This window comes from Rhipicephalus sanguineus, chromosome 11 (genome assembly GCF_013339695.2).
Source record: "Rhipicephalus sanguineus isolate Rsan-2018 chromosome 11, BIME_Rsan_1.4, whole genome shotgun sequence".
Classification (NCBI taxonomy): Eukaryota; Metazoa; Arthropoda; class Arachnida; order Ixodida; family Ixodidae; genus Rhipicephalus; species Rhipicephalus sanguineus.
This window is the reverse complement of record NC_051186.1, coordinates 92,924,298-92,952,242: the sequence shown is the minus strand read 5'-3', so window position 1 is coordinate 92,952,242 and position 27,945 is coordinate 92,924,298. Positions and strand designations below refer to the sequence as shown.

General features: G+C 47.9%; 1 protein-coding gene across 5 annotated transcripts; it reads left to right on the top strand.

Annotated features, from left to right (window-relative positions):
- The first annotated feature begins 2 nt into the window (after positions 1–2).
- Positions 3–26,250, top strand: LOC119373451 (uncharacterized). 5 transcript variants are annotated; one of them, XM_037643472.1, is made up of 6 exons: positions 3–112; positions 5,810–5,966; positions 10,761–10,906; positions 10,970–11,067; positions 19,302–19,391; positions 25,749–26,250. In XM_037643472.1, the coding sequence occupies exons 2-6, from the start codon at positions 5,862–5,864 to the stop codon at positions 26,048–26,050; spliced, it is 741 nt and encodes a 246-aa protein (XP_037499400.1). In that variant the 5' UTR covers positions 3–112; positions 5,810–5,861; the 3' UTR covers positions 26,051–26,250. The 5 variants fall into 5 exon arrangements, 3 of the variants coding, with proteins under 3 accessions (XP_037499400.1, XP_037499402.1, XP_037499401.1); XR_005179866.2 differs by lacking the exon at positions 10,761–10,906 and having other exon boundaries at positions 10,953–11,067; XR_005179867.2 differs by lacking the exon at positions 10,970–11,067.
- The last annotated feature ends 1,695 nt before the right edge of the window (positions 26,251–27,945 follow it).

Here is a 27,945-nt window from a genome sequence, read left to right as displayed (position 1 = left end):
CGCTAACGCCGTCGCCACCGAACCTGCTCTGCAGTCCAGGGTGCGAGAGCACGGCAGGCACCCTGTTTCGCAGGCCAGTTGATGAACTTCGAATTTCATCGTGAGCATGCAGGTAAGGCCAAAGTTGCTTCTAGAAACGTCGGGTAAGGCTGGCGGCTTGATGCGCGTCGTCTTCCCGTGAATCTGTTATTTGAGGTTACACGACCTAGTGCGTTTTACAGTCTTAGAGCCTAAGGTGTTATGAATGGAGGGAAATAGCTAATTTCGGTGGTTTAGTTGCCGCCGCCAGTGTCCATGGAAGCTCTCGCGAAGAATGAAAAAAACTAATCACAGTTTCACCGCAAGGGCGAAGCAATGAGTGCGACAGCAACAAATTGTAATATTATACTAAGTAAGGCTCGCAGCTAACTCATTTGTATCCGATATCGCGTAACTCTGCAAACCGCTGGTGTATGAGAATACGGCCGCTCGGGGAAGAGATGCTCTTTTCGCACGGTCTCTTCTCGTTGAAATCGCAGCACGTACAAGGGTATAGGCTCCCCAAGTATCGCTTAGTGGCGCTGCTGCTCTTGACACACAGCGCCATCTCTTACCGAAAAATAGAAACTGGGAGTATACAACACGCGTTTCCCGTTCTCGCCACAGCGCTGCTGCTCGCTTCCGTGCACGTGCAGAGCTCTCGCGGTGCACTTGCGTCGCCTCACAATGTACCGCCTGCAGTGCGGCTTCAAAAAGGCCTTCAAGCTGGGCACGCACTTCTGAAAAGCGAATTTGATAAAAGGGGAAATGCTCGTCTGTCATGTTTACGCTGAAGAGCAGACGATCGACGATCGTTTATGGTGAAGAGCAAAATATCGCATTTACAGGCGTATAAAACCTGCTGCGCGAACGCGGTTAGGAAATCGCACAATCTCCATAGGTGGCTACTGCATGGTGGCAACTGCAAAGCATGTATTATTGACAGTTATATTTCTCGGCTTAAATGTATATCACCCTAATAAAGCGACAAAAACAAAGCAAACCAGCAGAACGATGTCAACGTTTGCTAAAATTACACAGACGTCCGTTTCCGCGTGATAAAGCAGCCTTCCCGACGCATAAGTTGAAGGCTCCGAACTTTTCACAAATGGAGCGAGTTCAGTTGAATTCAACCAACCGCGCAACGATAAACGCGGTATAACGCGAGCGTGAACGTTCAACAACGACGGGTAGGTCTCACGAACACGGGGAATAAAAACGCGAAGTTGTTTCACCTACAACCGTAACTGGACTTTCACAATGCGAGAAGACGCGAGAAGATATTGCCACGCCCAGTACTTGTTTTATTTTATGTTTTTTTGGGTTTGACCAGCAAGGACCGTTATCAACGCTCGAGGCTGTCCGCGAAGCAGTGTTCGAGAAGCTTCTCGATTGTAGTAGATCGTTTTGTTAAGATTTCGCGCCGCACGCGATCAAACCCAAAAAACATAAAATAAAACAAGTAGTGGGCGTGGCAATATTACTGCAGTTGTTGCGCGTTTGGGCTGCGTTACATACTGATGCAGGCAGACGAAAGGAAGGAAAGAGTTGAACTGAGACAGCCAAAACAGAACGCAAGAGAGAGAGAGAGTGATTCGTGAAAGAAATGAAAAGGGGTGCTATTTTCTGCCTCCCGTCGTGGGGGCACGGCTCAGCGCCCTTAGGAATGGGGAAGGGGAAGTAAAGATGATAGAAGAAAGGAAGATAGAAGGAGTGATTAGCGTGGCAAGTGTGTCTTGTCCACGAAGGCGGGAGCACGAAGCCAAAGGGCTCGTCTATAAGGTGGCGAGGTCCGCAGAAGCCGCAAGCTCGAGGAAGGCTCGCAGGGCTTGCAGCTTTGAACGTGCAGGAAAGAGAAAGTCCTCCACCGTTGTGGCAGGGAGACCGAGCAGGCGATAGCGGCGCGCCATCAAGCGTCGTTCAGCTGCCAGGGCAGGGCAGGCGCAAATTATATGGTCCAAAGTTTCGTCGTCACCGCATCTGCGACACGCAGGCGATGAGCAGCGACCCTTGGAAAACATGCGTGCCGCAGGCCAAGCACTGCCGGTCCGCAGGCGAAGCAGTAGCCACCGCTCGCGTCTCTCCAGGCCGGTCTCTGGTAGGGGTGGCGGTGGTTTGCCGCTTGCCACGCGCTTGTCAGGGTGGGCCGCTGGAAGCAGCTGCCGCAGTCGTTGCCGGGAGTAGTCCGACAGGGCTATCGCCTTGGTGACTGGGGTGTCGCCGTGGTGTGCTGCCTTAGCGGCGGCGTCGGCCTCCTCGTTACCGGCTATCCCAACGTGCGAGGGAAGCCAGTGAAGGGACAGACGCGCACCGCTAGTTTCGATGGCGGTTAGCTTGGCGTGCAGTAACGCCACGGTAATGCCGGCTTGGTCTGGCTGCCGCAGCGCTTGTAGGGCTGGCCGGGAGTCGCAACGCAAGACAGCGCTGTTAGCTAGGACATACTTGTTTCTCCTTACTACGGTGATCCTCGCTTGTCGCCTTTATTTCTCGTGCGACATGCCCGGAAACCGATACAGTTTCACACGTGAGTCGCATGCCTTGGTGTTGTCTGCAGTGTTGTGGCAGCCCACGGCATAGCAATACAGCGGACCTCGCTTCCGCTTCCGCGGGGTCGTTTCTGTGAACCCGGAACGCAGCTTCGCACAGCAAGCCGTTCGGTTCAGCGTGCCAAGCTATCGGCACGGCGCTCCAGCTACCCACACCGACTGTACAACGCGCGCGCGCGTGTTCTCGCTGCCGACAAACTGAGTCGGCTGTGCCTGCCTCAGTTTTGCCAGAGCTTCCCTCCAGAGCCGCAGTGCGGTGCTGTCAAAGCTCCGTAAACTTGAACTTGGGTTCATGCCTGCCGAGGTAGCGCGCGCCAGCGATCGCGACCACACCCTAAGAATCAAAGTTGTCAACTTTAATTCAAAGCTGTGAACTTCGATTCCCCCCCCCCCTCCCCCCGCTTTGCTTCATGCTCGTTCAATATCGATGGGGCGTTTCCTCTCTGAGCATTCGACGGCAGGTTTAACACGCTGGGTGATGTTGTGATCGCGTGCACCCTCCGAGCAACGGATGGGCCGCCTCGTTTGATCTCTGCTTCAGCCGCGTTCATCACCCCCGCTCGTGCGTGATTACCCGCGGGTGAACATACGATGCGCAGGGGATATAATCAATTTGGACTTAATAGGGAACATGACGGCGGCGCCGACGGCAAATACCCGTTGAGAGTGTACATATAATTGCTATCGCAATAAAGAAAACCTCGGCGTACCCTAACCCCGCGCAATTGCACAGGATTTAACGGAAATACAGCCAACTAACGCATGTTCAATATGCGCGGATAAAGCTAACTTAGAACATATGCTCCGGCCGTGCCCAGCGTTAGGCGGCGTCGAAGTCACCACGCCGTCCGAATGGGAGGCTGCTATAAAGAGCCCCGGATTCGAAGATTAGCTTTGGGCAGTCGAACGGGCCCGCGACGCAGCAGAGATGCTTGGTCTTTCTGTTCCGACGTGGAAGTAGCCCGCTACCTGCTAGAGAACATTCTGAGCAGATTTGTGCACGTTCCATAAAATAAGAAACTGATTACAATTACAATTACTTCCCTTAAAAGGCAATTGATTACAGTGGTCAATTACAGCCCCGGAAAAGTAGCTGAGAAATTGCAGAAATGTAATCGATTACTTTTGCGTTACTTTCCGTCAAAAGTTAAGTGCCGTAACACAGTAACACGAGTTTGCTCAACCTACAAAGAACTACTGTGACATGCATAGTAGAGAAGTCTGGATACTTGTGTGAAGGCTGGGAGGCTCGCTGTGGCTTCTTTGATATAGGGTTAAACGTTGTTAACTTTCAACAGCAGTTGTTTTTGAAAGTTGTCGTCGCTGATTCTTCCATGTTTCCACATTAAGAGGTCAGCTGCTACACTGACCACAAGGGCGGTGTTTTAACAGAGGAACACCTTGCGCACCAGCTCGTAGTTGCTCAGGGCTTCGATGGTATTATACATTTCCTCTATGAAGCACCGCGCTTCGCTGTTGCTGGCGCTCAGCTAAGGCATTGCAGGTAAGGCCAAGGAAAAGGTGAAAAAAATAGACTCTGTAGGGCCGTCTGACAGGACGGGCGGTTCGGACAGAGCGGTCCTATAATTTCCGGGATGAGAACTACCGTAGAAGACTGGTTGCAACTTGATGTCTCGAATGTACTCGTTTTCCTTTTTTAGGTCACCATAAAGTTTTTTTTTACGTGGTGTTACACATCACGAGGTAACCAGGTAGTCGAAACTATTATTGCCAGTAGTGTAAATAGCAGTGGTATCCTGCGACGCTTTATGTCGCTACGATACGTCTGAGGTCCTTCTCGGCAGCACAAGTTCTCTCGGAGAACAAATGCTGAAATATCTCGCGTTAGTGAATATGTTGCTAACGAACCCTCTACGCCGGCATGTGAGTAGGATATGAAAAATCATTGGAGTTTTATTTCCTTAATGTAACACGATGCTCCCCCCCCCAAAAAAAAAGAAATATAGCAACCAACGTTGTTGCAGCTCGAGACCTGTCGGGAAATTCGGTATTGAGAAAAAATCACAGCATATCCACGGAGTGAATGATGATGAGTGGGCGAAGCTGCGGAGGTTCATCGGTAAACCGTGAATCTTCCGTGAATTCTGCCCAGTACATCATCACCGACGTGAGATCGGGCGCGTTTATACTAAAGGTTCGATGAGTTATGACGACTTGCAGCTCACTTTAATTTTGCATGTACGCTGTGAGTCTTCATTGTTTAGAAAACCATTGCTTTAGAAAACATCTGGCGTCTTTCGTTAAGCAGCTGGCGTCTTTTCGTTTTGCTTTAGAAACATCTGGCGTTTGTTCGTTTTGCTTTTACAAAGCATCTGGCGTCTTTCGTTGGTTTTATTTCATCAATCAACGGCGTTTTGAACAAAATTTTTATTGTTTAATCACGCACAGGAGAAATCTCACCAGGCACTACCTTGGAGGTAAAGAATGGCTGCTAATGGGAATGAGAGACAGAAGAAGTCGGCTTTAGCTAACGCTGCGAATTTTTTATTGTTCAACAACGCACAAGAAAAATCTCCCACCGGCACCACCTTGGAGGTCAAAGCGTAAGACTGGTTACGCACTACGACTACGACTACGAGGGACGAACGGGTGCCGCCTTAAGGAGCTTCGCCCCTAAAAGATAATAATACGCTTGCGGAAAAGTAAGACTGCACAGCGGTATTTGTGCCATCGTGCGGCGGCTTCTTTCTGAAGTTTTCGTTATTGTTAACCCGCTAGCTGATCGGCAAACGGAGCAGCGACTCTCATCATTATAAAAGCGTCAAGGAAACACCACTCACAGCGCATCGTATAACGAGCAGTCATGTTAAGGAGCCAAAAATCCCAATAAGATTTTTGGGAATGAAACTAATCTAGTTTGGGCAAGAAAGACAGAACGTTTGGGATACAAAGATATATTTCATTAAAATTAATCATAGTTGGTCGCAGTTAATAAATTTTCAAGCAAACATTTCTGTAGATAGGCGTTTGTTGCTTCATTACATAGATTTATAATAGCAAATTTGAAAATGTATCGAGGTATCTTAAGATGCAATTTGTAAGTATCGTATCAGATACAATAATTGCGGATGTGTATCGTATCTCTATCTTCAATGTATCGTATCGAGATGCAAGTTCAAAGAATCTTTGCCCGGCCCTGGCACAAAGCTACTCAGATCATGATTTTCGTTATTACTTGTTTATATAAGTCATAGAAGTCGAACACCCCGTTGCTGTTTTTATAGACTTTAGGGAAGTAGCTCGCCTTTACACCAGTGCAAGAACCAAGTGCCCGCCATGCAGAAGGACGGAATAATTTCAGCGTTTGTATGCATCTTCGTAATTGGACCATTGCGATCAGACGGTTGGCCTTCCCCGAAAGTCATACCTAACATGGCTAAGGTAGGTTTCGTCGGGATTGTTACATGGTGATGACTTCCATTCAATACCTCCTAGAAACAATGTACATGCTTACGTATCGATCACGTTCGTCAGATAATTTTATCGGATGTCTAGGCACGGTTGTTTCAACACAGTGATATGTATCAAGGAATTCAGTACATATGAAAGATACGAGAACCGCTGTCCAGTTTGTTTGCGACATGTTCGAGGTGTTGTATGAGAAGCGGCCAACTGGAAAGGATGACGTAAAAGGCATTGTTGTATTGCGTCTAGGGAAGTAAAATGTAGAATGCGGGCAGTGATAAACAAGAAAAAGCGCATCTTACGAGTCGGCAGTGTTGTATGCGTTACTGAAAAAAAAGCAACTAAATACGTAACTCATTCACGCTAAAGAAAGAGGAACCGTTACGGTTACCGAAAAAAGTAACCAGCGTTACTTCTGCCGTACCCTCATGGTCAGAAATCTTGATCAGTGCATCTTCGCACCAGGAACCTACAACAGCAATATTATAATGCTCATATCTATATTCACATAAAAGGTCTAGCCCAAACAAGAATTTGACCCAAATTACTGATTTAGCGAGAATAATTTGCACAAATGCGCTGCACCTTGGCAGTACTATGGTGGCCTGAAGTTGCCTGTATAGTTAAATGTGATGACTCCTGACTCTGTTGCACATGGCAAAGCCATTTTGCGCAGTGGGACATTAATCAGAATGTGATGGATTTCATCATCAACGCTCTCCGTAAAGAAAACATCACTGAACAAATTGGCTGTAATTATGACGGCGTGCTTCTGCTTTCCAAATTAATGCGCAAATTTTGTACCTCTAAAGAAGGCTTAAATGGTCGTAAATCAGGAGAAAAAGTACTTGCTCACATGATAACATTTTTTTCCCGTTTAACCTGTATATTTTCCGCACATATTGCGACTGTGTATGTAAGGTGCCCCGGCTTAGCCTTGCTCGCTCAGGAATTCAATAACCGAGAACGTAGTCACAGTTGCAGATAGCAAGAAGCAAAACTAATTTTGAATACTAAGTTTATAAACAGTGCTACAGTAATGCAGGGACGACTTCCTAATGTAAACACAAATTGGTGAATGTAAGCAACAGATCCATTTCAAAGCTGTCATCGGACAGCTTACTGACTTCTTAGCGAATACGTCCGCACCTGCGCTAATAGGAGCTCGACGGATGCGCTATGTGGTACTCGCGTAGTCACTTTGAGGAAGAGCTAGTGAACGCGCGGAACGTTTTATTTAGGCATCGCGATGCCATGCGGCACCGAAGGTACCGAGACAGTCGCTCATCTTCAGTTGGCGATTATGTCGAGAAGGCATTTCCGAAGTCAACCTCCGTTGTGCTGGCGCTCACACCGAGTCTTGATGTCTACAAGCCAGGCAAATCTCGACAGCTCGCTTTTGACGGTTACGACGACCGCATTTCCCTTCACTTCATCGACAATTGAGGACAACTTGAGCCTCCATAGCAAGGTAGCCGAAACTAGAGCACATCCATTCAAGAAATTTCAGCAGTTTGCCTCCCCATTGCAATTCTGCTGCAGCAACAAAGGACCCCGTGCGGGGTCAATTTGTTAACGTTTGGCGGGCCGAGAAGGAGTCCGCTGCTGTGACACGATAATGTCGGGGCGAGGTCTGGGAAAGTGGCTCCTACAAGGCGAATGAGTATTGTGTAAAACTCCCGGGATAATTGGAATAAAAAGTAACCAGTAACGCGACACATCACGTTAACGAAAAAATTACACCAACTCCCGCTGAAGGGAAACCATGTGTGGATGCGAAGCAGCGGGGAAATAGTTCGCTTGAGCGGGAGATGGTATAAGTTCTTTAGCAGCTGGCTCGCCAGGTTCTTAAGCTGGGCCGCAGTCCCGTGCCGTAAGCTGCATCCATCCATTGAAAGCATCGTGGAACGCGAAGAGGAACGCAACGCGCGTCGTGTCTTCCATGTAGCCTAGCCGTTAATTCTCACAGGGCGAGCGGGGAACGCGGTCGACAGGTGCACGAGAGGGGGGAGCGTAGGAGAGGAGAGAGAGGGGACGCTGACACTGGCGGCATCGTTGATGCTGGCGCTCATCACGGCGTTGCGCAGGAGAGAATGAGGCGCGCGAGAGGGGGGAGCGTAGGAGAAGAGAGAGAGGGGACGCTGACACTGGCGGCATCGTTGATGCTGGCGCTCATCACGGCGTTGCGCAGGAGAGAATGAGGCGCGCGAGAGGGGGGGAGCCTAGGAAATGAGAGAGAGAGGGAGATGGGACGCGCATGCGCAGTGGGGATGTGGACGCCGCGGGAGAGATGGAGAAGGCCGCCGCCCTAAGCTACTTTGCATCTAAAATGGTAACGTAAGTACGTTACCCATTAGAGTTCCGAAATAGTAGCGGGTATGTTACTAAGCTATTGAAAAAAGTAACGCGTTAAGGGTAACGTCGTTACTTGTAACGCGTTACCGCCAACACTGCGAGTCGGGCATTAAAATATGTCTGTTGACATCTTTTAAGACGATATTATTTCTTAAGATACTTGAACGCAGAAATTTTTGTGTCTTTCCGTCTGTCTGTCTGTCACATGATTCAGCCACCCGGCCAAAGTTTAAGCACTTGCTGAACGTCCAGCCATCTTGAACTGGTAGCTGCGTTCACACTTGTGAGCATTGTTGATGAAAAAGCAAATATTACGCGTATCAGAGGCGCAACATCAATCCGTATTAGGTGGTGTTCTCCTCTACTAGCAAAGACATAGATACATAAATATAAAGATCTTAGTGTTTCTTAGGCTGCGCTGAAAATGCGACGCTATGCACGATAAAGCCCTCTGCGGATGATTTGGTGCTGCCACCTGACAGTGTCCCTGGGTTCTGCACAAACTCATGTTTCCCGATACCACGGCCAGATAGCGTCCATATCTCACACAGCACCTCCTGTATTTTGTCAATGCCAGCCAGATGCGGCCGATTCAACATAGATGAGGCGCTGTCTGAGGCAACGCAAAACATAAATGGCAGAAGAGTGTCGTCTTTTGACGACATTTGCAGCGAAACACGCAAATACGCGGCCAATGTTTTTTGCGGTAATTCATTGAGGTAATGTAATGCGTTCGCGTGCGCTGAGCCCTGTGCCGAATGCTGCCCCGCGCAAGAGGAGCAAGAAAGTGTACGAAGAGTTGTGGCGCGGTATCTTGTGATCACACAGCCACACGCTGAACTTATGAGTCTGAAATACACTTGAGCTCGTCTTCAGCAGCCGCGTAGGGCATCCCAAGGCGGCTAACATCTCGAATATATTGAGGCGATTTCTTATACCGAACCAATCGTTGTAGCAGCTGTTAATATCGCCTCAGTTTTCTCATCTATTCGAGTTGCATTGTCAGCACGGAAATGTAGTCAGTCCAGGCAAACGTTGTCTATAGTATTTCATAAAACCCCTCTTATGTTTGCTTGATATGACATCAATGCGCACAGATTAGAGTTCATAGCTCATATCATGGCGAGGTGCTACATGGGGGCCATTCGCTTCTCGGGGAGCACCTAAAATGGCTAATTTTTCGTGTAACAGTGTGTTAGCAAACAAATAATGTACGCCCAGAGAGAACTGAACATTTTCGACAACATATGCCGCACGGTTGCTAGTGGTAGGCATTGGTTGAACGTACTTTTGCTTCTTTAGGGCCTAAACGTTAAAAGTGAACACGCTGCAAAATAAAGTCCGGTCTTTTTTTATTATTCTAGTACTTATTGGATAACTAATGATTACTTTATTATTGTCATTTCCTTAGATAGCCAAATATTTATTTAATAATATTAGGTATTCAACTCTTGTTTTTCTTCTTCGTCGTTGACTATCTCAGTTCATTGCACTGGTATACTCCTTCCCACAGTAATCGCTCGGTTGCTGTCGTAATAACGTATTTTAGTGCAAAGCTGTGTATGGCTTGGGCATGTCCATCCGATGTCCGTCGTCGACGGACATTAAACTATGTGGTAACGAAAATTGGGAAAACACCACGACATACTAATGGTGTACTCAAAATGATGAGGCGATACACTCGGGGAGCTAACAGCCATGAAGATCGCGCACGAAACGCCAAGCGCATGCGTCAAGCCAGGCAAGACGACGCATGTCGCGGCAAAAAGATGCATGCTGTCCAAACGCGAAACTTTAAAGGAACACACGCTAAACTGCAAACGGGACTTTCTCGGCCGACATCTCGGATTCAGTTGTAGGGTGTGTCCTTGGCTAAGAATTCGAAATTCTCTGTCACTTCTGTGTCGCAAAGTGAAATGCTAGCGCTACAGTCACTTAATTGCTTCAGTTGGGGATTTCTCTTTGTATTTGCTTTTAATACACACGCTTTTACTATGGCGAATACAGTGCAAAACAATGAAGAATAAATAAAAAAATGAATTCCCTCTGTAGTAGGGTACGCATTTGGGCTGGTTTGTTTAAGGTTACGAGTGAAAAACAGTGCTAAAAAGACGGGGCAAGAAAGGACACGAGACCCGTCTTTTTAGCGCAGTTTTTCACAAATAATTCCCTCTGATGAGCAAAGACTAGAAGGTGTTGTTTTGTGCCTCGATGAATAAAGGCATAATTACTTATTGACTGTTAATTATTCACTTATGATGTCATTGGGATGTACAATGTTGAAATGCGCAGATCTTGTGCAGATGGGAAGCAAGAAATGAGCAGCCCACTACGTCAGCGAGCCCTGCCTGCCCTATGTAAAAGTAAAAATAGGTGCATTTACCGATGCGCACTCGATTTTTCTTGCATTCACAGTTTCTCAATACAAGTGATCCAATATGGTCGTACATGACAACATCCACGACAAGGGGTTATGACTGCAAAGTGGATGTCATTGACAATATGTACAACGAAGACGTGCTTTTTCGGAGATTTCTTGGTTACCGAAAGGCTATAATCAGGTAACCATGAGACGCATACCAATACTTGTTTCCTTTATCACGCTAGCCGTGATTCTTCTTCAGTGACTGGGTGCAGTTTCTCGAAGGACATTTATACCATGAAAGAGCTCGAGCCCGAGCAGGCATCACGCCGTATAATGCAATGAAAGTGAGCTACAAAGGTAGGTTCCTCCAGGATACTTTTGCCGATTACGTCTTTGCTCTGCATACACATTCTTAGCGCCAATTGTATCGCAAACAGTTTTTTGCCCTGCTTCAGTAGCGCACGTTGTATATAGGGATACTATGCCGAATTTCAATCAGTGCGGTAATATAAAGCATTGCTGAGATTTCAGGCACCGCTTACATAGACGAGGACTACGCGTGACACAGGCAAGTTGCTGACTCTAAAATGATCGGAGCACCATGGCAGGTGCAAAAATTTGCTTTTCGCAGAATGTTTTATGCGCCCTGAAATAGTGCAAGTTATGCAAATCGCACATTATGGACGCTTTAGGATACGAAGCCTACAAACTAACATCTTTATGTTTTTTGGTAACACTAGAAGTAACACTGGAAACGAAGGCTATCTGCGCGTATATTGACGGTACCGAAATGAAACAAAGCACCTCCATTTCACTGGTGAATGCGACGCACAGGACGACGCCACCAACGCTTGCACATGGCGACTCTTGTGTCGATTGTTTTTCAGTCGCCATAGTAACGCAGTGGTTAGAGTTCTTGGCTGATGACCGAATAGGCGCGGTTCTGATCCCGGTCACGATGGCCGTGTTTCGATGAAGGTGAAGGCGGACAGGCTTGTGTACTGTGCGATGTGCGGCAAATAAAACACGAGAGCTTAGAATTATTATCTGCTAATTTGCGCAGGCCGTATCACCTGCACAGATTTCTAAAACTTAGGGTCATTAAACTCTTCACGTCGGCCACGTTAGAGATAAATCTTTAAGGCTCTAACTTGTAATCACCTGGAATATGACATGTACTTGTGCCTCCTGATCGGTATTTGAATGTTAAACTATGAATACATGTTCGTGTGCATACTTATGCATTATCTAGTTTTTGTATTATGCCATGCGTGTTCTTCTTTTGCAAAAACAAATATTTGGGACAGATTTATGTTCTTTGCTTCTCTTGGCGAACCCACGACACTTATTGTGTAATTGAACACGAATGAAGTGGGTAGTGGGGTGTAACCACACCACATTGCTGTTTTCATTTCATTTCCCACAGCAGTTTTAGCTGTTTAATAATATCGTTAGCACGCCAAGTCATTCAGCTCTCCCTGCCGACACTAATCTGATCTGTCGACACTAATCTGATCTGTCGACACTAATCTGATCTGTCGACGTAATCTCATTGTGCTGGAGCGTCTGCTTCTGCGTGGAATGTACATTGTCCTCGTTTGCGAAAGGGAACGTGCGAGCTCGCGGCCTGCGCTCTTCGGCGGCTGCCTACAGCTCCGTCAACCGACGGCTAAGGAAAGCACGTCCGCTTTTGGCGTCATCTTTTGGCGAACAACATAACAAGTCATGTCCGGTGGACAAGCGCTGTTAGATTACGCTGCCTTCCCGCTCGGGCATTGGGCGAAGCCTGCAGCTGGCGCACCATGCTTCATTTGTTGGCCGCAGACGACGCACTGCAGGCACCGCCACTTACGTGAGCGGAGAGGCAGCGTAATTTAACAGCGCTTTTTTGGCCAATATATGACGCCAGAAGCGCACGTGCTTTCTTTAGCTGTCGCCTGACGGAGCCGCCGCAGAGCACAGGCCACGCGCTCGCGTGTTCCCTTCCATAAAGGACGACAATGTACAGTCGCGCTCAATATGACTTGCAACACGGGAGCGCGAGACCTCACGAGTTCATAGGCTGCCCATGGCTTCCATTAGCCCTTATTTCCATAACAAAACGCTGTTCTCGCACTCGAAGATGATTCCAAATAAGAAAATATCATTGAGTTGCTGAAATGAAAACAACTGCAAGCCGTGCGCAATCTTTGAATTCGTGAAGCCACGCGCTGCTACCCAGGCAGCACGCCGCCATTGGACCGATCTCGGCCCAACGTCGGCAAATGACGGCAGCAATATTGGCCCCACGTCGACAAATCACGCTCGCGCTACTTTCACCCGCATCGGCCCGACGTCGGCTAGCCGCCTTTGGGCCGATGCGGGCTTGCCGGCTTCGGGCCGACGTGGGCTAGCCAGCGTCGGTCCGAGACGGGCTTGCCGTTAATCAGCCGATGACGGCAAGCCGTCATTGGGCCTATGTATGCTAGCCGATGCTGGCGCGGTGTCGGCCCCGCCGATGTCGGGTAGCCGCCGGCGTGACCGTTTACACCATTATTATGTTTTAGCAGTGGTGGCTTACCGTGCGTTAAGTACGGTAGTACTGTACCGTCGTGGTCGGCCCGTAGCTAGTTTATATGGAGACACCGGCGGTAGTTGCTCGATGCGTAAAGTAACCTGATCAGGCAGGCTGATACATGTGTTATAAAGTAAAATGGCTGCGTGCCGACCACGGCAGTTCGGTATTACTGTGGTTACTATATTGTAAGTCAGCAGCGCTAAAATAGACTATTCGCGGCCCAACGACATTCATCGACTGCCATTGGTGCCATATTCGAAAAATGGTTCCTAATTAGAACGACTGCTCCACGGATGTCTTAGTGTGCGATTAAGACCCACAATTCTGTCGAACGGTGCAAGGCCGAGAACGAAAGTCAATATTGTCTCAAACAAATCTAAATTGATGAAAGGCCTGCTGCACCAACTACGCATGCGTCTGAAAAATTAAGGAGCAACACATTTGCAAGGTGATAAACACAAATTTATTCACAGATATGAACACACGCCAGCAGTTCCGGAATAATTATGCCATAAAGGAATATCTAAACATCTATAGATACCGTAGCCAACATCTAAAACAACCCCACAGCCACCGTATTCCTCAAAAAAAGCAGGACAATCCTAATCGAGAATGGGATCAGGCGCAAAATCATAGGCGTGAGCAGGGTTCCCCTTCAGAGGGGGTGGCGGGGCGAAGGTTCATCGCGGCGCCCCCCCCCCCCCCCCTGTTAGGTCAATGTGTTTGGCAGACCTTGCGCCCACCTCTTCTTAGGTGACTACGGGGGCCGGCCGCCCCCCCTGCCCCACTGTGCGCACGCCTATGCGAAGAGTTACAATCTCTTCAACGTTATGCGTGGCACATTCACTATAAATATTCAAAGAACTAGAACGGGCAAAAATAGGAATAAGGAATAACGAAGAATATCTTAGCTACTTGCGTTTTGCGGACGGTATAGCGCTTTTCAGTAACGACGGTGCCGAATCACGAAAAAAATTCTGGAGATGTAAACGAAGGCAGCATTAAAGTAGGATTAAAGACGGACCCGAAGAAAAGAAAGATAATGTTAGACGGCTTGCAGAAAAAGCGAGATTAAGAGTGGCAACTAGACTAGAAGATTGTGTATACGCGTGAGCTAATTACGAGCAGAGGAGCACCCCCCCCCCCACGTTTATTAAGTTCACCAAGGAACGGTAGGCATTCGCAACACATGACTGGCAATTGAGATAACTGATATTTATTCTCCAACCAAAGTTACGAAGACACGTAAAAACCCGACGTTTCGGAACCAGCTCGGTTCCTTCCTCAGGGGGGACTGCGGCGGCTTGGCAGCGGCCTCTTTAAGGCACTCTCGCGGCGGTTAACGACCCCACGCATTACCGAGGAGCGTAGCCCATGCGCATACACCGGGGGGAGAGTTCCGAGTGAACGGTTGATCTTTTGAGTGGTCCTCTGTATATGCCACGACTCCAGTAGTAACCTCCTCCTCCACTTGGTTTCACTTTCGAGGATGGCGGTTCCGTTGAAGTCTATTCTGTGGTCAAACGTCTCTGCGTGCTCGGCGACGGCGCTGCGTTCTTTGTTGAGTTTGCGGACGTCGTTGACGTGTTGCCTAATCCGTTCGGGGAAGTTTTTGGTCTCGCCGATGTATGACGAGGGGCAGTCGGCACACGGTATTTTGTAAACGACGCCGGGCGCCCTGTCTTTTGTTGGTCGGTCTTTCGGGCGGGGAAGGAAGCGGCCCAGCGTGCATGAAGGCACGCGCGCGATGTGCACGCCTTCTTTCCTAAAAATCCGAGCCAACGCCTTGCTGGCTCCCTGGACGTATGGGACCGACACGCGTTTTGGAGAGCTGTTCGTCAATGCTGGCTGGGAGTCGCGTAACCTCTTTGCCTCTGCGCGGCGGGCGACGGATCGAATGAAATTTCTGGGATAACCGTTTTTTCTGAGGTCCGCAATTACGCGGGCCTCTTCTTTCTGGCGTTCCGTGTCAGTGGAACATATCTTTTTGGCTCTCTGAAGTAGTGTGGACACAACGGAGGCCTTGTGGGTGGAGGGATGGGACGAATCGTATTGAAGGTACCGGCCGGTGTGCGTCGGCTTCCTGTAAACGGAGAACTCCAAGTCACTGCACCTTCTTGCCACCTGGACGTCGAGAAAGGGGAGGGTGCGGTCGCGTTCACACTCGACCGTGAACTGTATGGCTTCAGAGAGCCAAAAAGATATGTTCCACTGACACGGAACGCCGGAAAGAAGAGGCCCGCGTAATTGCGGACCTCAGAAAAAACGGTTATCCCAGAAATTTCATTCGATCCGTCGCCCGCCGCGCAGAGAAAAAGAGGTTACGCGACTCCCAGCCAGCATTGACGAACAGCTCTCCAAAACGCGTGTCGGTCCCATACGTCCAGGGAGCCAGCGAGGCGTTGGCTCGGATTTTTAGGAAAGAAGGCGTGCACATCGCGCACGTGCCTTCATGCACGCTGGGCCGCTTCCTTCCCCGCCCGAAAGACCGACCAACAAAAGACAGGGCGCCCGGCGTCGTTTACAAAATACCGTGTGCCGACTGCCCCTCGTCATACATCGGCGAGACCAAAAACTTCCCCGAACGGATTAGGCAACACGTCAACGACGTCCGTAAACTCAACAAAGAACGCAGCGCCGTCGCCGAGCACGCAGAGACGTTTGACCACAGAATAGACTTCAACGGAACCGTCATCCTCGAAAGTGAAACCAAGTGGAGGAGGAGGTTACTACTGGAGTCGTGGCATATACAGAGGACCACTCAAAATATCAACCGTTCACTCGGAACTCTCCCCCCGGTGTATGCGCATGGGCTACGCTCCTCGGTAATGCGTGGGGTCGTTAACCGCCGCGAGAGTGCCTTAAAGAGGCCGCTGCCAAGCCGCCGCAGTCCCCCCTGAGGAAGGAACCGAGCTGGTTCCGAAACGTCGGGTTTTTACGTGTCTTCGTAAATTTGGTTGGAGAATAAATATCAGTTATCTCAGTTTACTTACCCAACCAGACAGACTTCTGTCTAATGTTTACCTTCAATGACTGGCAATTAAATTAGCGTTAACCTTTAAGCGGGAATTGCAATTTTTTCTGTGATATCTGAAGGGCCAAAAAGATGGATAAACTGCTGCACGCGACTCGACAAACATTGCGAGCGGTACCACAAGATCCCATGAACTCTTCATCTAAACAAGATAGACACGCACGCATTCCTAATCTAAAGGTAAGATTGTAAAAAAAAGGAATCGTGCATAAAAACCACTCACGTGTGCCCGTTGGATCGCTAAAAACACGAGCGAATAAAAAATGCAAGCGCACCATATCAGAATACACAAAACACGATGGTCAATGGAGAATACGCGATAAGAAGAGAACAAAAATCTGATGACACGTAACAGCAGTGAACACGCGGCCTTATATGAGGTGAGCGAGTTCAACATGGAAGCAGGGGGCCACTGGTTTCTCGCTGCGGTGATCTCTGCCGAAAACAATGCCGGAATCCTGCCGCGTATCCGTCTCGTGCACGATTTGGCTTTCCACCACACATGTCCTCACACCACACTTCTTGAAAAATTCTGCTGGTCGGAGTGAGAAAAACCTGCTCCCGCAGCTACTATTGTCCCTCCGTCTGGACGGCTACCCTACCCTGCCTGGTCAAGTGAGTTTCGCGACAATGACGCTGAACGAGGGGCACGGAGGAGGGGGGGGGGTAGAGGTTGAAGAAGACGAAAAAAAAATGCGAATTCTCCCTTCTTGAAAGCACGGCTCAGCCTACCACAATGGTGTGCGATCCCCCCAGCATGTCTATGGGCATGCCGTTTGAGAAAGGCGTTCGTCGAATTTTCAGTGCATCACTTCTTGCCACATGTCTCTACATGAAAACTTTGCGTACACCAGGTCGGAGCCGCATTTTTCATCGTATTTCACGTGCCATAATAATAAATTTATGCGACTGTTTCTGAAAGCACGTGGGAAGCAATCGTTGAGCGAGATTTTTACTTGAAAAAGATATGTATGTCACAAAATGGACGGCAACGAAGTGCAAATGCGAACTGACAAACACGTGGCAAACACGTATTTGTCAGTTCGTTAAAGATGGTTAGCGGGCTAGTTGATTTGTAAACATTCAAACGACAAAACGTGTCTTCACTTCGCCCGGTCTTTTTTGCACCATACTTATTTTTCTCAAATAATGAACCTACTAGCTCAGCAACACGCCTGGCTGAGCTTTTTACTATTTTCATAAAGTAAAATTATGTGACATCACTGAAGCAAATGCGCTTGTTACGCTTTACCCAAACGCGCGCGTGAGTAAATATGTGTAAACACAGAGATCGGAAACTGTCCGTGTAGTATATGAGCGCTGGCGCCACATATTCAGCGGCTGAAATGATATAGCGCTATAAATATGATGACAGGCTCGATTTATGCACAGAATTAGTATTCACATAAAACTTCTTCCGTTAAAAGCATTCGTGCGGGAATGTTTGGGTGAATTTTGATGCTGGATACATTAGTGAAGTCGGCCGACCAGTGGCAAAAACATTTACGAAACAGAAGTACTTCGAATTAGGCCCATGAACTTAATGGTATGTGTTATAACGTTTCAACATTTTTGATAGCGTTGAACAACTGGTCAACGAAGTGGCCATCTAATTTCAGTCAGGTATTCTTCTAAAGACTACCTTTTTTTGGTAGAAAAGTGACTGTGCTAGTGATAGTTGTTAGTCATTGTCATAGCAGAAACTAATAAGAGAATGCAAGCTATTCAGTCGGCGATACTTTGCGCCCCGAGTCGTACGTGCGGCATTAGCACGGTACAATATTTGAACTTTGTTATTTGTGCTAGTACAGCAATCCATGTAGCGGCATTCTGCAGCTTAAGCTACAAGTATTCAAGCGCCTAATGCTCTATTGCATTACGATTGTATCCTAGGCGGGCGAGCTGCGGGCTTCTTCGGCGGGCTGAAGGTAGAGTGCAACGTCGAAGTTACTCTCGTCACTGACGGCCGGCAACACGGCGTCCAGCGTCGCTGAGGGGCTTCCGTGAACTAGTTTGAACGGCGTCATATGTCTGCCGTTATTTACTCTGCCGTGTTAACTTCAGGTTATGTGCGGAAGATATTATGGCGTCCCATGTCATGTGTTCGACGTACAGTACATTGCCAGCATGTCGGCGAGGGTTTCATTTAGCCGCTCGGTGAGGCCATTCGCCTGCGGGTGATGTCCGTCGGTGACTTGTGTGGCTCTATTTCAAGATGGTTTGCGTTAGCTCTGCCGTAAAAGCCGTACCTCTGTCGGTGACGAGGACTTTTGGAGCGCCGCGACGCAGGAGGACGTTCTCAACAGGGCATGTATAACTGTCTCAAAGGAGACAAGAAAGCTCCAACATCGTCGATAAGCCATCGGCTCCGCCGATGTCAGCTGAAGCACGGCAGAATGATGGCATGCTCGGCCCAATGTTGCCGGTGAAAACCATCGGCTCGGCCGATGTCGGCGAAAGTACGGCAAAACGGCGGATAACTCGGCCCAATGTTGCCGGTGAAAGCCATCAGCAAAGCCGATATCGGCGGAAGAACAGCAAAACGCCGGCAAGCTCGGCCCAATGTTGCCGGTGAAAGAAATCGGCTAGGCCGATATCGGCGGGACGACGGCAGAAGGCCGGATAACTCGGTCCAATGTTGCCGGTGAAAGACCAACATCGGCTGAAAGGCGGCAAAATCGGCCCAGTTTTGCCGGCAAAATTCAACGGCTCCGCCGATATCGGCGCCAGGCTGGCAATGCTGGCCCGAGGTGGGGCCGCGCACAGCCGCCGTAAAATCAATATCGGCCCGACGTTGTGTGCTGCCTGGGTATGTTGCATGTAATATTGAACGTGACTGCACGCATCATCATCAGGACGATGACGCCATATCAGAGCGAACCCAGTGCAAGCAACTAAGAAGCGTGGCAGTGAAAGAATTTTCGTTTCAAGGCATCGTATTATGACGTGGAATTTTCAGTTTTTTTCGAGTGGCCGATGGCTGTTTCATTTCTATTGCAGAACGTGGTGCTCCTCTAGACAAAGAGACATTAGTATACCAGAGCAGGGACTATATGTGTGGTATAGTTAAAGTTGATGACGTGGTAAATGGTAAGTGCGTGTTTTATTTTTGGGGCGAAGCACCTTAAGGTCAAGGCTTGTCCGTCCGTCCACGTTGTCGTCCGTGCTTACACACCTACTCGACCACTCCTCATGATTCACTTCGGGGAGATGCGTGGTTTTGACTATAGGTTTAACAATAGTCTAATATCAATCATGATTGTTACAAAACAAAATAAACCACCTGGAATCAGAAACCCTTTATACTTGTCGGTTACTTCAACGTACACATTATGGATCTTAGGACATAGCTTTGTGATCGACTCTCAGTGTCCGTTGCCACGGTATATAGAAAACCATTGCTATAGTGGAAACATACATGTTTGTATGTGAACAAAACAAAAGGCTTACAATAGACGAACATCAATCATAATTCTGACGGAACAATATAAAACACCTACAAGCACAAACTCTTTATACTAGTCGGCGACTTCAACGTAGGCATTATGACCTTAGGACCCAGCTTTGTCGTAGACTATTTATGTCACTTTAAATAACTTTATCTCACTCACTTTACATTATACGGAGCAGCGCTCGGGTAACGTACGGTTACTCACCCATACGATACGCAGAGCTTCACCCTCTCGTCATGACTCACTTCGTGAAGATACGTGGATTATTTACAAAACGCAATCGAATATCGTGAAAACACAAAATTTCATTGATAATAATAATGCAGGTGTACATGTGATCTTTACAAATTGTCTGCACATCCTCGAGAAAACAATCACCACCTAACGTTCGTCACGCTATGCGCAGCTAAAACGAAGTAACAACAACAGTATTGTTGTTTTTCTCAGTAACAGCGACCATAGCACAGTGACAGGCGTTGAATAATACCTTGACTTGGGTGAGTTGGTACATACTGGGACAAATGCAGCGCTCATCTGTATCTATCTGTATATCCTGCGTTCGTCGAAGTCGTGCTGCATTTGTCTGCGGCGTCCAGCTACTGATCTATGTCCTACAATATGGTACTAAGAAGTGTTGTCTGAGCTTGAGGTTGTGGTTTCGGTACAGGCCGCAGGGATGACGTCGCCATGAACGCAAAGCAACAAGTGCTTATTGAGAAACAATATTTTAGCCCAGAATATTTTAAAAATGGCATAGCAGTTGGAAACATTCTGAAGACCTCGCAGACTGTAATATAACGGTAAACAACACACGGCGGCACATTGCACACGTAATCGGGAAAAGTAGTTCTGACGATATCGGCAAGTCTGGGATACAGCCTGTCTATAACTCATACGCTCTTCTATACGCTGATACACGTGATTGTGACCATTGTGGCCGTGTGACTGATCACATTGAGGTCTTCAGCATATAATGACACGCCTAGGTAACACAGCTGTGCTGTGCAGTGATCCTCACGCCAACAATGGTCCCTGATGTGGTAGCAGCAGAGGAGAATGCCAGTAGAGGTGTGCACGGGCTCCGGGTAGCCCGAAAGCCCGAGCCCGACCCGGTCCGTGGGCCGGGCTCGGGCGGGCCGACGTATTTTCACCTCGGGCCCGGGCCGGGCTCGGGCTACTTGAAGTTTTATCGGGCCGGGCTCGGGCCCGGTGCAAAGCCCGACCCAAGCCAGAAATATAGAGAATGAGCGGGAATTGTTTTCCAGCACGCATACAGCGCCTTTTCCGCGACCACCCTTCACCGCTTTTCCTTTCCATTCGCTACTTTAAACAATAGGGGAGCAGGTAAAGCACTGCATCTGTTGCACTCTGACAAACAAAGAAGTAACACCACCTGAGCTAGTGACGGCGCCACGCGACTGTTCGCGTTAGATTTAAGGCCAGATCCCATATGAGTGAAAATGCACGCGACAGCGACGAGCGACCCGACGTATAACGCCTTCGTGCAAGCTGACGCTTGCATGGGCATCATACACGTGACGGCTTTGGCGAGCGAACTCCATTCTTGCTGGGATGAGGCCGTATACTTGTATAGCAAAAGCGCCGCACTTCGTTGAAGCCGGAATCGTTGGACTGCTTGCTGTTTTTGCTCGACAATTTGTGATGTGTGTATTATAGACTGTTCTTCGTGTGTCGTTTGATCATATTTGATATGCTCAACAAAGTGCCAAATTACCGGAAAACGATGCTTTGTTTTCGCAGCGAACCTTCAAAAAGCCGGGTCAGGCCGGGCCGGGCCCGGGATTGTGTTTTCGTACGTCGGGCCGGGCCGGGCGGGCTCGCAGCCCTTTGCCGTCGGGCTCGGGCGAGCCTTCGACAAAGTCAGCGGGCCCGGGCCGGGCTCGGGCTCGGAAATACGGCCCGTGCACAGCTCTAAATGCCAGACCATAAAATCATAGACTTAGTATAGACTCTAGAGGAAAAGCTAGGCCGAAAGAGCACCGACCACAAAAACACCGCCATTACTGTACCTTTGTAATTGTTGCCTATGCGCTTATTTACAAATCGGCCAGAAGTAGCGCTATTCAATGCAATACTGGTAATAAAAATCAAACACTGAAATTTTGACAAATTAGCAACACGCAGACAGCGTTGAACGTTCATGTAAAAGATTTCTAGGCAAGGTTTGAGGCCACTTAAGAACATTACTGTGCGCGGAACCACGATTGAGGAGAATGTGTTTGCAGGCACTTTTACTAGATGGCGCCACCATATCCACATGAGTTCGAGATCGCGGCCGATTGCGCGTCTTTTTACTGTGTTGGGAGTCGCGATTCATAGTCTTCTTTGCTTTCTGTTGACACGTACTTATAACTCGACTTCACGTGAGCTCCCTTTCAATAATTACGATGAAAACTTAATGCTACCGTCAAGCCTAGCATTCGTCTCAGGGGCTGGTAACGCTCACAAGGTGCAGTAATGGCGGCACCCGTGTGGTCAGAGATTCTAATGAATGGGCCCTATGGGAAGCTTTTCCTCTAGAGTCTATACCAACTCTATGTATAAAACACCACGCCGCTGCTATCACTTGTCCGGTGACTAGCCAGCCAGTTACTCACTGAATAGCAATACGGCTAGCATGTCTACCACCCAACCTGGAAGCTGACAGATCAAATGCCACTTGTCTCTTGGCTCACACGGTTGCATTAGGCTTCAGTGACAGTAGTTCGGCCAGCTTGCAACGGTCATGTCTGGAACAGCCGGCGAACGAACATCAGTTCCAGTATTCACCACTCACGCTCCTTCGCCATACGATGGCGGTTGTGGTTGCAAAACTGGATCATTAAAAAAAAAGGATTCTGAACACTTGCCTTGACAAAAATATACATGAACGAAGCACTTAGGTGAACAAGAAAATGCTGAGCAAAACGAATCCAGGTGTAAATTAACCATTGCGAATACTCATTTGTGTCTCCCACAAGAAAAGCATTTAAAATTAGAAAAAAATGTATCTCCGCCCAAATATTTAACGAGCACGCGCGATCGGCGACTTTTCTGTTCGTCAGCGCCATGTGACGGAGCCAAGTTGCAACCAGACTGAGGTTAAGCGCATGGTCTCAAAGCACGCTGAGCTGGGGCCATCGTTTGCTAGCTGCTCGTTTTTAACGTCGTCACCCCGCATGTGCACACTTCACACGAACAGGCACCGTGACTAAGCGAATGGTTCTGCACGAATTTTATGTTCCGATGGTGAACGTTGCAGAAAGATATCAAGGAAATAAGATTGCAACCATCCCATCCCATGACCAACACGCTAAAGCGGAGGTGCACAAATTTTCAATATAACTGTCGGGGTTTAACGTCCCAAAATCACGACATCATTATAAGGGACGCCGTAGAGAAGCGCTCCAGCAATTTCGACCACCTGGGATTCTTTGGCGTGCACTTAAATCTAAGTACACGGGCTTCAAGCATCTTATCTACCGAAAATGCGGCCAGGATTCGATTCCATGTCCTTCGGGTCAGCAGTTAAACACCATAACGAATAGATCACCGTGACTGGTCAGTGTACGGACAGGCTTTTAAAACTCATAAAAACCAGGAACGCCACGCCCACCGTGCTCGATACAATAGCTTATTTTCGAGCACGTAAATTTCACTATTGAGAAAAGCAATACGCGGTTGGCTAACACATGCCCCCTGCATCTATATCTTCATGGAATAGATGCTAAGTCTAGCCTGGCCAAAAATGTTGATATGGATGTCGTCGGCTTATCTGCAACTAGTAAATGGTAGACAAAGGAGTAGCGACGGCATTGAGATGCCGATCACTCAGTTGTTGGCGCCCGTTATTCTTTCGCGCTCTACGAGCGCCGCGTTACAATATCTTAAGCTGCATCCACAGAAATAAGAGTGATACGAATTTTCGACGAGATTACCCTGAAGGAATACCGTTTGTGGGCACAAGTTAAGATGTAATCTGTCGCGGCCACTTTTTATTCGAAGAAGCAAGGGAGCACTGGAGTGCACCGAGCAGGAAATGAAGGAAGCCACGCTAAGCGTCGCTTCCATGCACATTGCCTGCGAATGGGCGTTGTCGATTGACAGCGTGAAATTTGTGGTGTTGGGGACCTCGATCTGCGCGTGGTGGAAGGCAACAACCAAGCACAAATGTGATGTAGGAACCAGTCATGATCATGCGCACAGCTTTCTGCGAAGAACAGACAGGCCTAGTTTGTGCCACTCCCCGACAGAAGGGACGTCCATATAGACTTGTCACTGTGATATTAACAGCTCGATGTGTTAGCTGTTGTAATAAGGCAGAATTCAGTGTAGAAATAGCTTCTAGGTGCTTACAGTGTAGAGGTACGAGCTTTCAAACAAGACGGACACAAAGGCCAAATAATAAGGTAGGGTATACCAAGTGTACTTGTTGAAGCTCATCGCCAATCTGGGGCCACAGCTCGGGCCAAGAGAAAATAAAAATGAAGATATGAGCTTTCTGTTCAAGGCTAAAGGCGCATATGTTCATTGCTGAAGATACGAACTCAACGTGGGAGAGTGTATTCACAGTAACACGATATTGTCTTGTGTCGTGGTGGACAGAGACTCGAATCACGTCATTTCCGTCACGGACCGGCGTCAATAGAAGGACACGCTTATCGGTGACGAAGAAGTTCAGAAAAAAATCTTCCGCTGACTTGCCCGACCAAAGAATCAGCTGCTTTTGTGCGGCTTCGAGCACAGAATCCGGCCGCGTTGACCACCCCACCCCGAAAGCTTGAGTCATTCGTGTCGCGAAAGCGCTATATATGCTTTCTCGGCACGCATCGCGCCACGATTTTGGAAGGCTGCAGAGAAGGCTAACAAGTGCTGCGGAAGCGTCCCCGCGCGGCGCAATCATGACATATCGTCATGACCGCAGCGCCGAGACAATTGCTGGTCTTGTCGTTTTAGAGGAGAATTGCTTGCTGTAGGAGACGAGAACTTTGAGAGATCACGGCCGAATATTTTATTGGAAACCTCAAACCGAACTAGGATAACTTTTACGGAAACACGTTTCACATTCGCATGTGAATATTTTCCAAAAAGAGGGCGAAATGGTAATTTTTTTTATTATACTAGAAAGAGGATGATTAAAGACGACGAGGATATTAGTCTGTTGTGTTCAAGAGCATCGACCCAGTGTTTTCTAGGTATTTTATTCGATACGCATTGCGCAGAGAAAATATCTATATACAAATATAGCGGTTTGAGGTGACTTACAGGGGTGGTCAAAAGTTCCCAGGGCGCTCTCCGATGTAATGCTGTGGCAGCCCGGTCTACGAACTTTTGATCACCCCTGTACATCGCACGAAACGATTGTTTGTGTCTTGCAAAACGACCAGTACGGACGAAGTTTTGCTTAGGGTGTACATAAACTGTATTTCAAACTCTGCGCGCTTGCACGCGAGGGTGAGATGCTAGTTCGACAACTGGTGTTTCCTTGCAGCCTCCCAAAACGTTGGGTCTCGTGACGTGATTGTTCTTGTCCGAGAAATATGTGACCGTTTTTTTTTTTTTTGCTGTGCGGAACACACCTCTTCATAATTTAAGAAAACCTATATTCAAACTTCTGAATGCTCGTTGGCCGGAAGACTTGAATATATCGGGAAATGGGAACTTGTCAATAGATTCCGTTAGCAAATATCTCAGTCATAATCTAAACATAGAAGGTAATTTTACTGGCAGAAAATACATGCCCCCTAGTCCTGATTATCAACACTGCGACTGTGGATGTTTATTTTCCCGCCGCCGAAGTGTTCTTCCATCACCTGGCGCAAGTTTTGCTCTGCCGATTTCGCATTAACATTGTAATGTGATAGAGCTGTTTAAAACGGGAATCCTTACAAAAAGAGCCAATATTAAAGGCTAGCAAAAGTACGGTATATGTGTTACAAATTGCATTCTGGCAAGTTAATATCCTTTATCACTAATTTGAAAAACTTTGTTACAGATGGACAAGATATCACGTATGAACTGCGAGTGAAAAATTCTACAATAGTAACAGCCAATCGTACCGACTGCTTCAAAGCGTACCCAAAAATTGCGAAAAAAGAAGCTAAACTCACGTACCTACCGGATTGTCAAGATATACTGATAGGAATGAACAATTTCATCCCCGGCCGTAACCCTCATAATGGAGCCGTAGGCTTAATTTACTTCCTGAACACAAAACCTTCTATCCACGCTCCCATGGGCCTTTCCGACAACCGAATGCGAGTAGCAAGAATATCAGTTCCATCTTGGCTGACCTGAACTGTGATCGTTCTCTAGTTGTCTAGCTACCAAAATTAAATCACATTTCACTCGAAATACATTCGGTGTCCATTACCTGTGTGGAAAAATGAAACGACGAAGAGGCTTTGTCGTCGATATACCTTAATAAAAATTCGGCTGTGTCCAGCTAGGGTGGGAGGTATGGGGGTCGAAAATTTGTTCCAAAAATTTTCAATTTTGCATATGTACATATACACGCACACACACAAGCGCACACACGAACATAGAAATAGTACAGTTCAAATTAACCCTTCCCCCTACCCCTCTCCCTACTCAGAAAAATTTCCTGAAAACGTTTTGCCTGTGGCACAGCCAGTGGCGTAGCAATTGGCTGTGCCACAGCCAATAAGAGAAAGCTTGTCGGCTGAATAATAAAGCAAACTCTGTCAAACGCCCCCAGTAACAGTACGAGGGCAGTCGTGTCGTGTAAAGCATGCACTCTTAGTACGCCCTGTAGGAATTGATGATTTCACGTAGATTGCCCAATGGCCTTCAATATCGTATTCCTGGTTACAGGGCATGATAATCAGGTAAAGAATCCTTTTAGTTGAGGTTAGCCTGGGGCGTTGTGTTGTTTGAAGTAAAAGCGTCCAGGTATGTCAGATAACCAGAACAGTAATTATGGGGCGGCAACCTGTGTTTATTATGCTAGATATGCTGTATCGCGCAAGGTGGTCATAGGAGGGTCGAAGCTCCGACGCGTAAGCAAGCCTAATGCTTGCGCCGCAAAACATAGTGCTGTTTATAACTGCACACTAATTGGCAGGTTTAAGACAACTGCGTCTGTTTGGTACACGCTACGTCACACCGATACGTGATATGCTAATCATGGTTCTCATCTTGGTAATATGCCTTCATTTTTGTCTCCGTAAGCGCCTGTAGGTGTGGTAGCAAAACAACGTGGCAGCGCCCGCTCAGACACGACCGCCCGCTTCGATCAGAACTCGCGCTTGCCGTTTACTCGTAGTCCTGACTGCAATAAATATACAGTGGAATAGGCTATCGCTTTGTGTTATCGCACGCCAGGGGCATCGCGAAGGGTTCTACCCCCCTCCTGCCCCCGAAAATCGTCAATTTTGCTTGGGTATATATACACGCACACATACAAACGCACGCACGTACATACATAGAATATGGTTCAACCCCCCCCCCCTCTTCCCTAAAAAAACATTTCTGGCTACGCCCCTGTCTCACGCCGAGGGCAAAGTATGAGCTATCTTTTGTGCTTATTAATGAGATCAGCTGTCTGTAGAGTCACGTATGCATGCTAATTTTGTCCCCGAGAATTTCCGAATGAATCTAGTACACAGTCGGAAGCAGCGACGAAAATATTTCTGGCGAAGCATTAGGATGCAAATATCACGCATGGACAAGCTTCGATTTAGAACTTACAGGCCACACAGTGCACGACGGCGAATTCGCAAGCTCGAAGCGGAAGGAACCAGCTTCGATGCGTGTCACATTGTTGTTTTCAGGAGCTGTCGTTACTGCCCAATGCTCCGAGCGCTGGTTGCTGCTGGTTGCTACCGTGAGCTGGTTTAACCAACACTTTGTCAAAACCTAGGGCTCTACTAACGCCTCCTCTATTTTTTTCCGAGAAAAAAAGACCATGCGTTGTCTTTACTCACCTAACGTGTGAGCGCATACGCTATATGGAGACGCCGAGGAGAGAACGAGGCATGATTGAATACATCGTGACTTTTTCTCTCCCTATAGACGAAGCAGCCCCGTAGCCCCCACATTACTGTACCAAGCTTGTGAGATGAAGTATATGCAGATGAAGCATATGCAGAGATGAAGTATATATGTATCTCCTTACTCGCATCAATACATTCAATGAGCAAATGATACACGTTGTGCAGTGAGAAAATACC

Bases quoted from the DNA above. Each gene is read 5' to 3' on its own strand.
- LOC119373451 (XM_037643472.1), top strand. From the start codon at position 5,862: ATGCAGAAGGACGGAATAATTTCAGCGTTTGTATGCATCTTCGTAATT. The intron at 11,068-19,301 runs GTAGGTTCCTCC...TTTCTATTGCAG, and splicing joins AATGAAAGTGAGCTACAAAG to AACGTGGTGCTCCTCTAGAC. The intron at 19,392-25,748 runs GTAAGTGCGTGT...ACTTTGTTACAG, and splicing joins AGTTGATGACGTGGTAAATG to ATGGACAAGATATCACGTAT.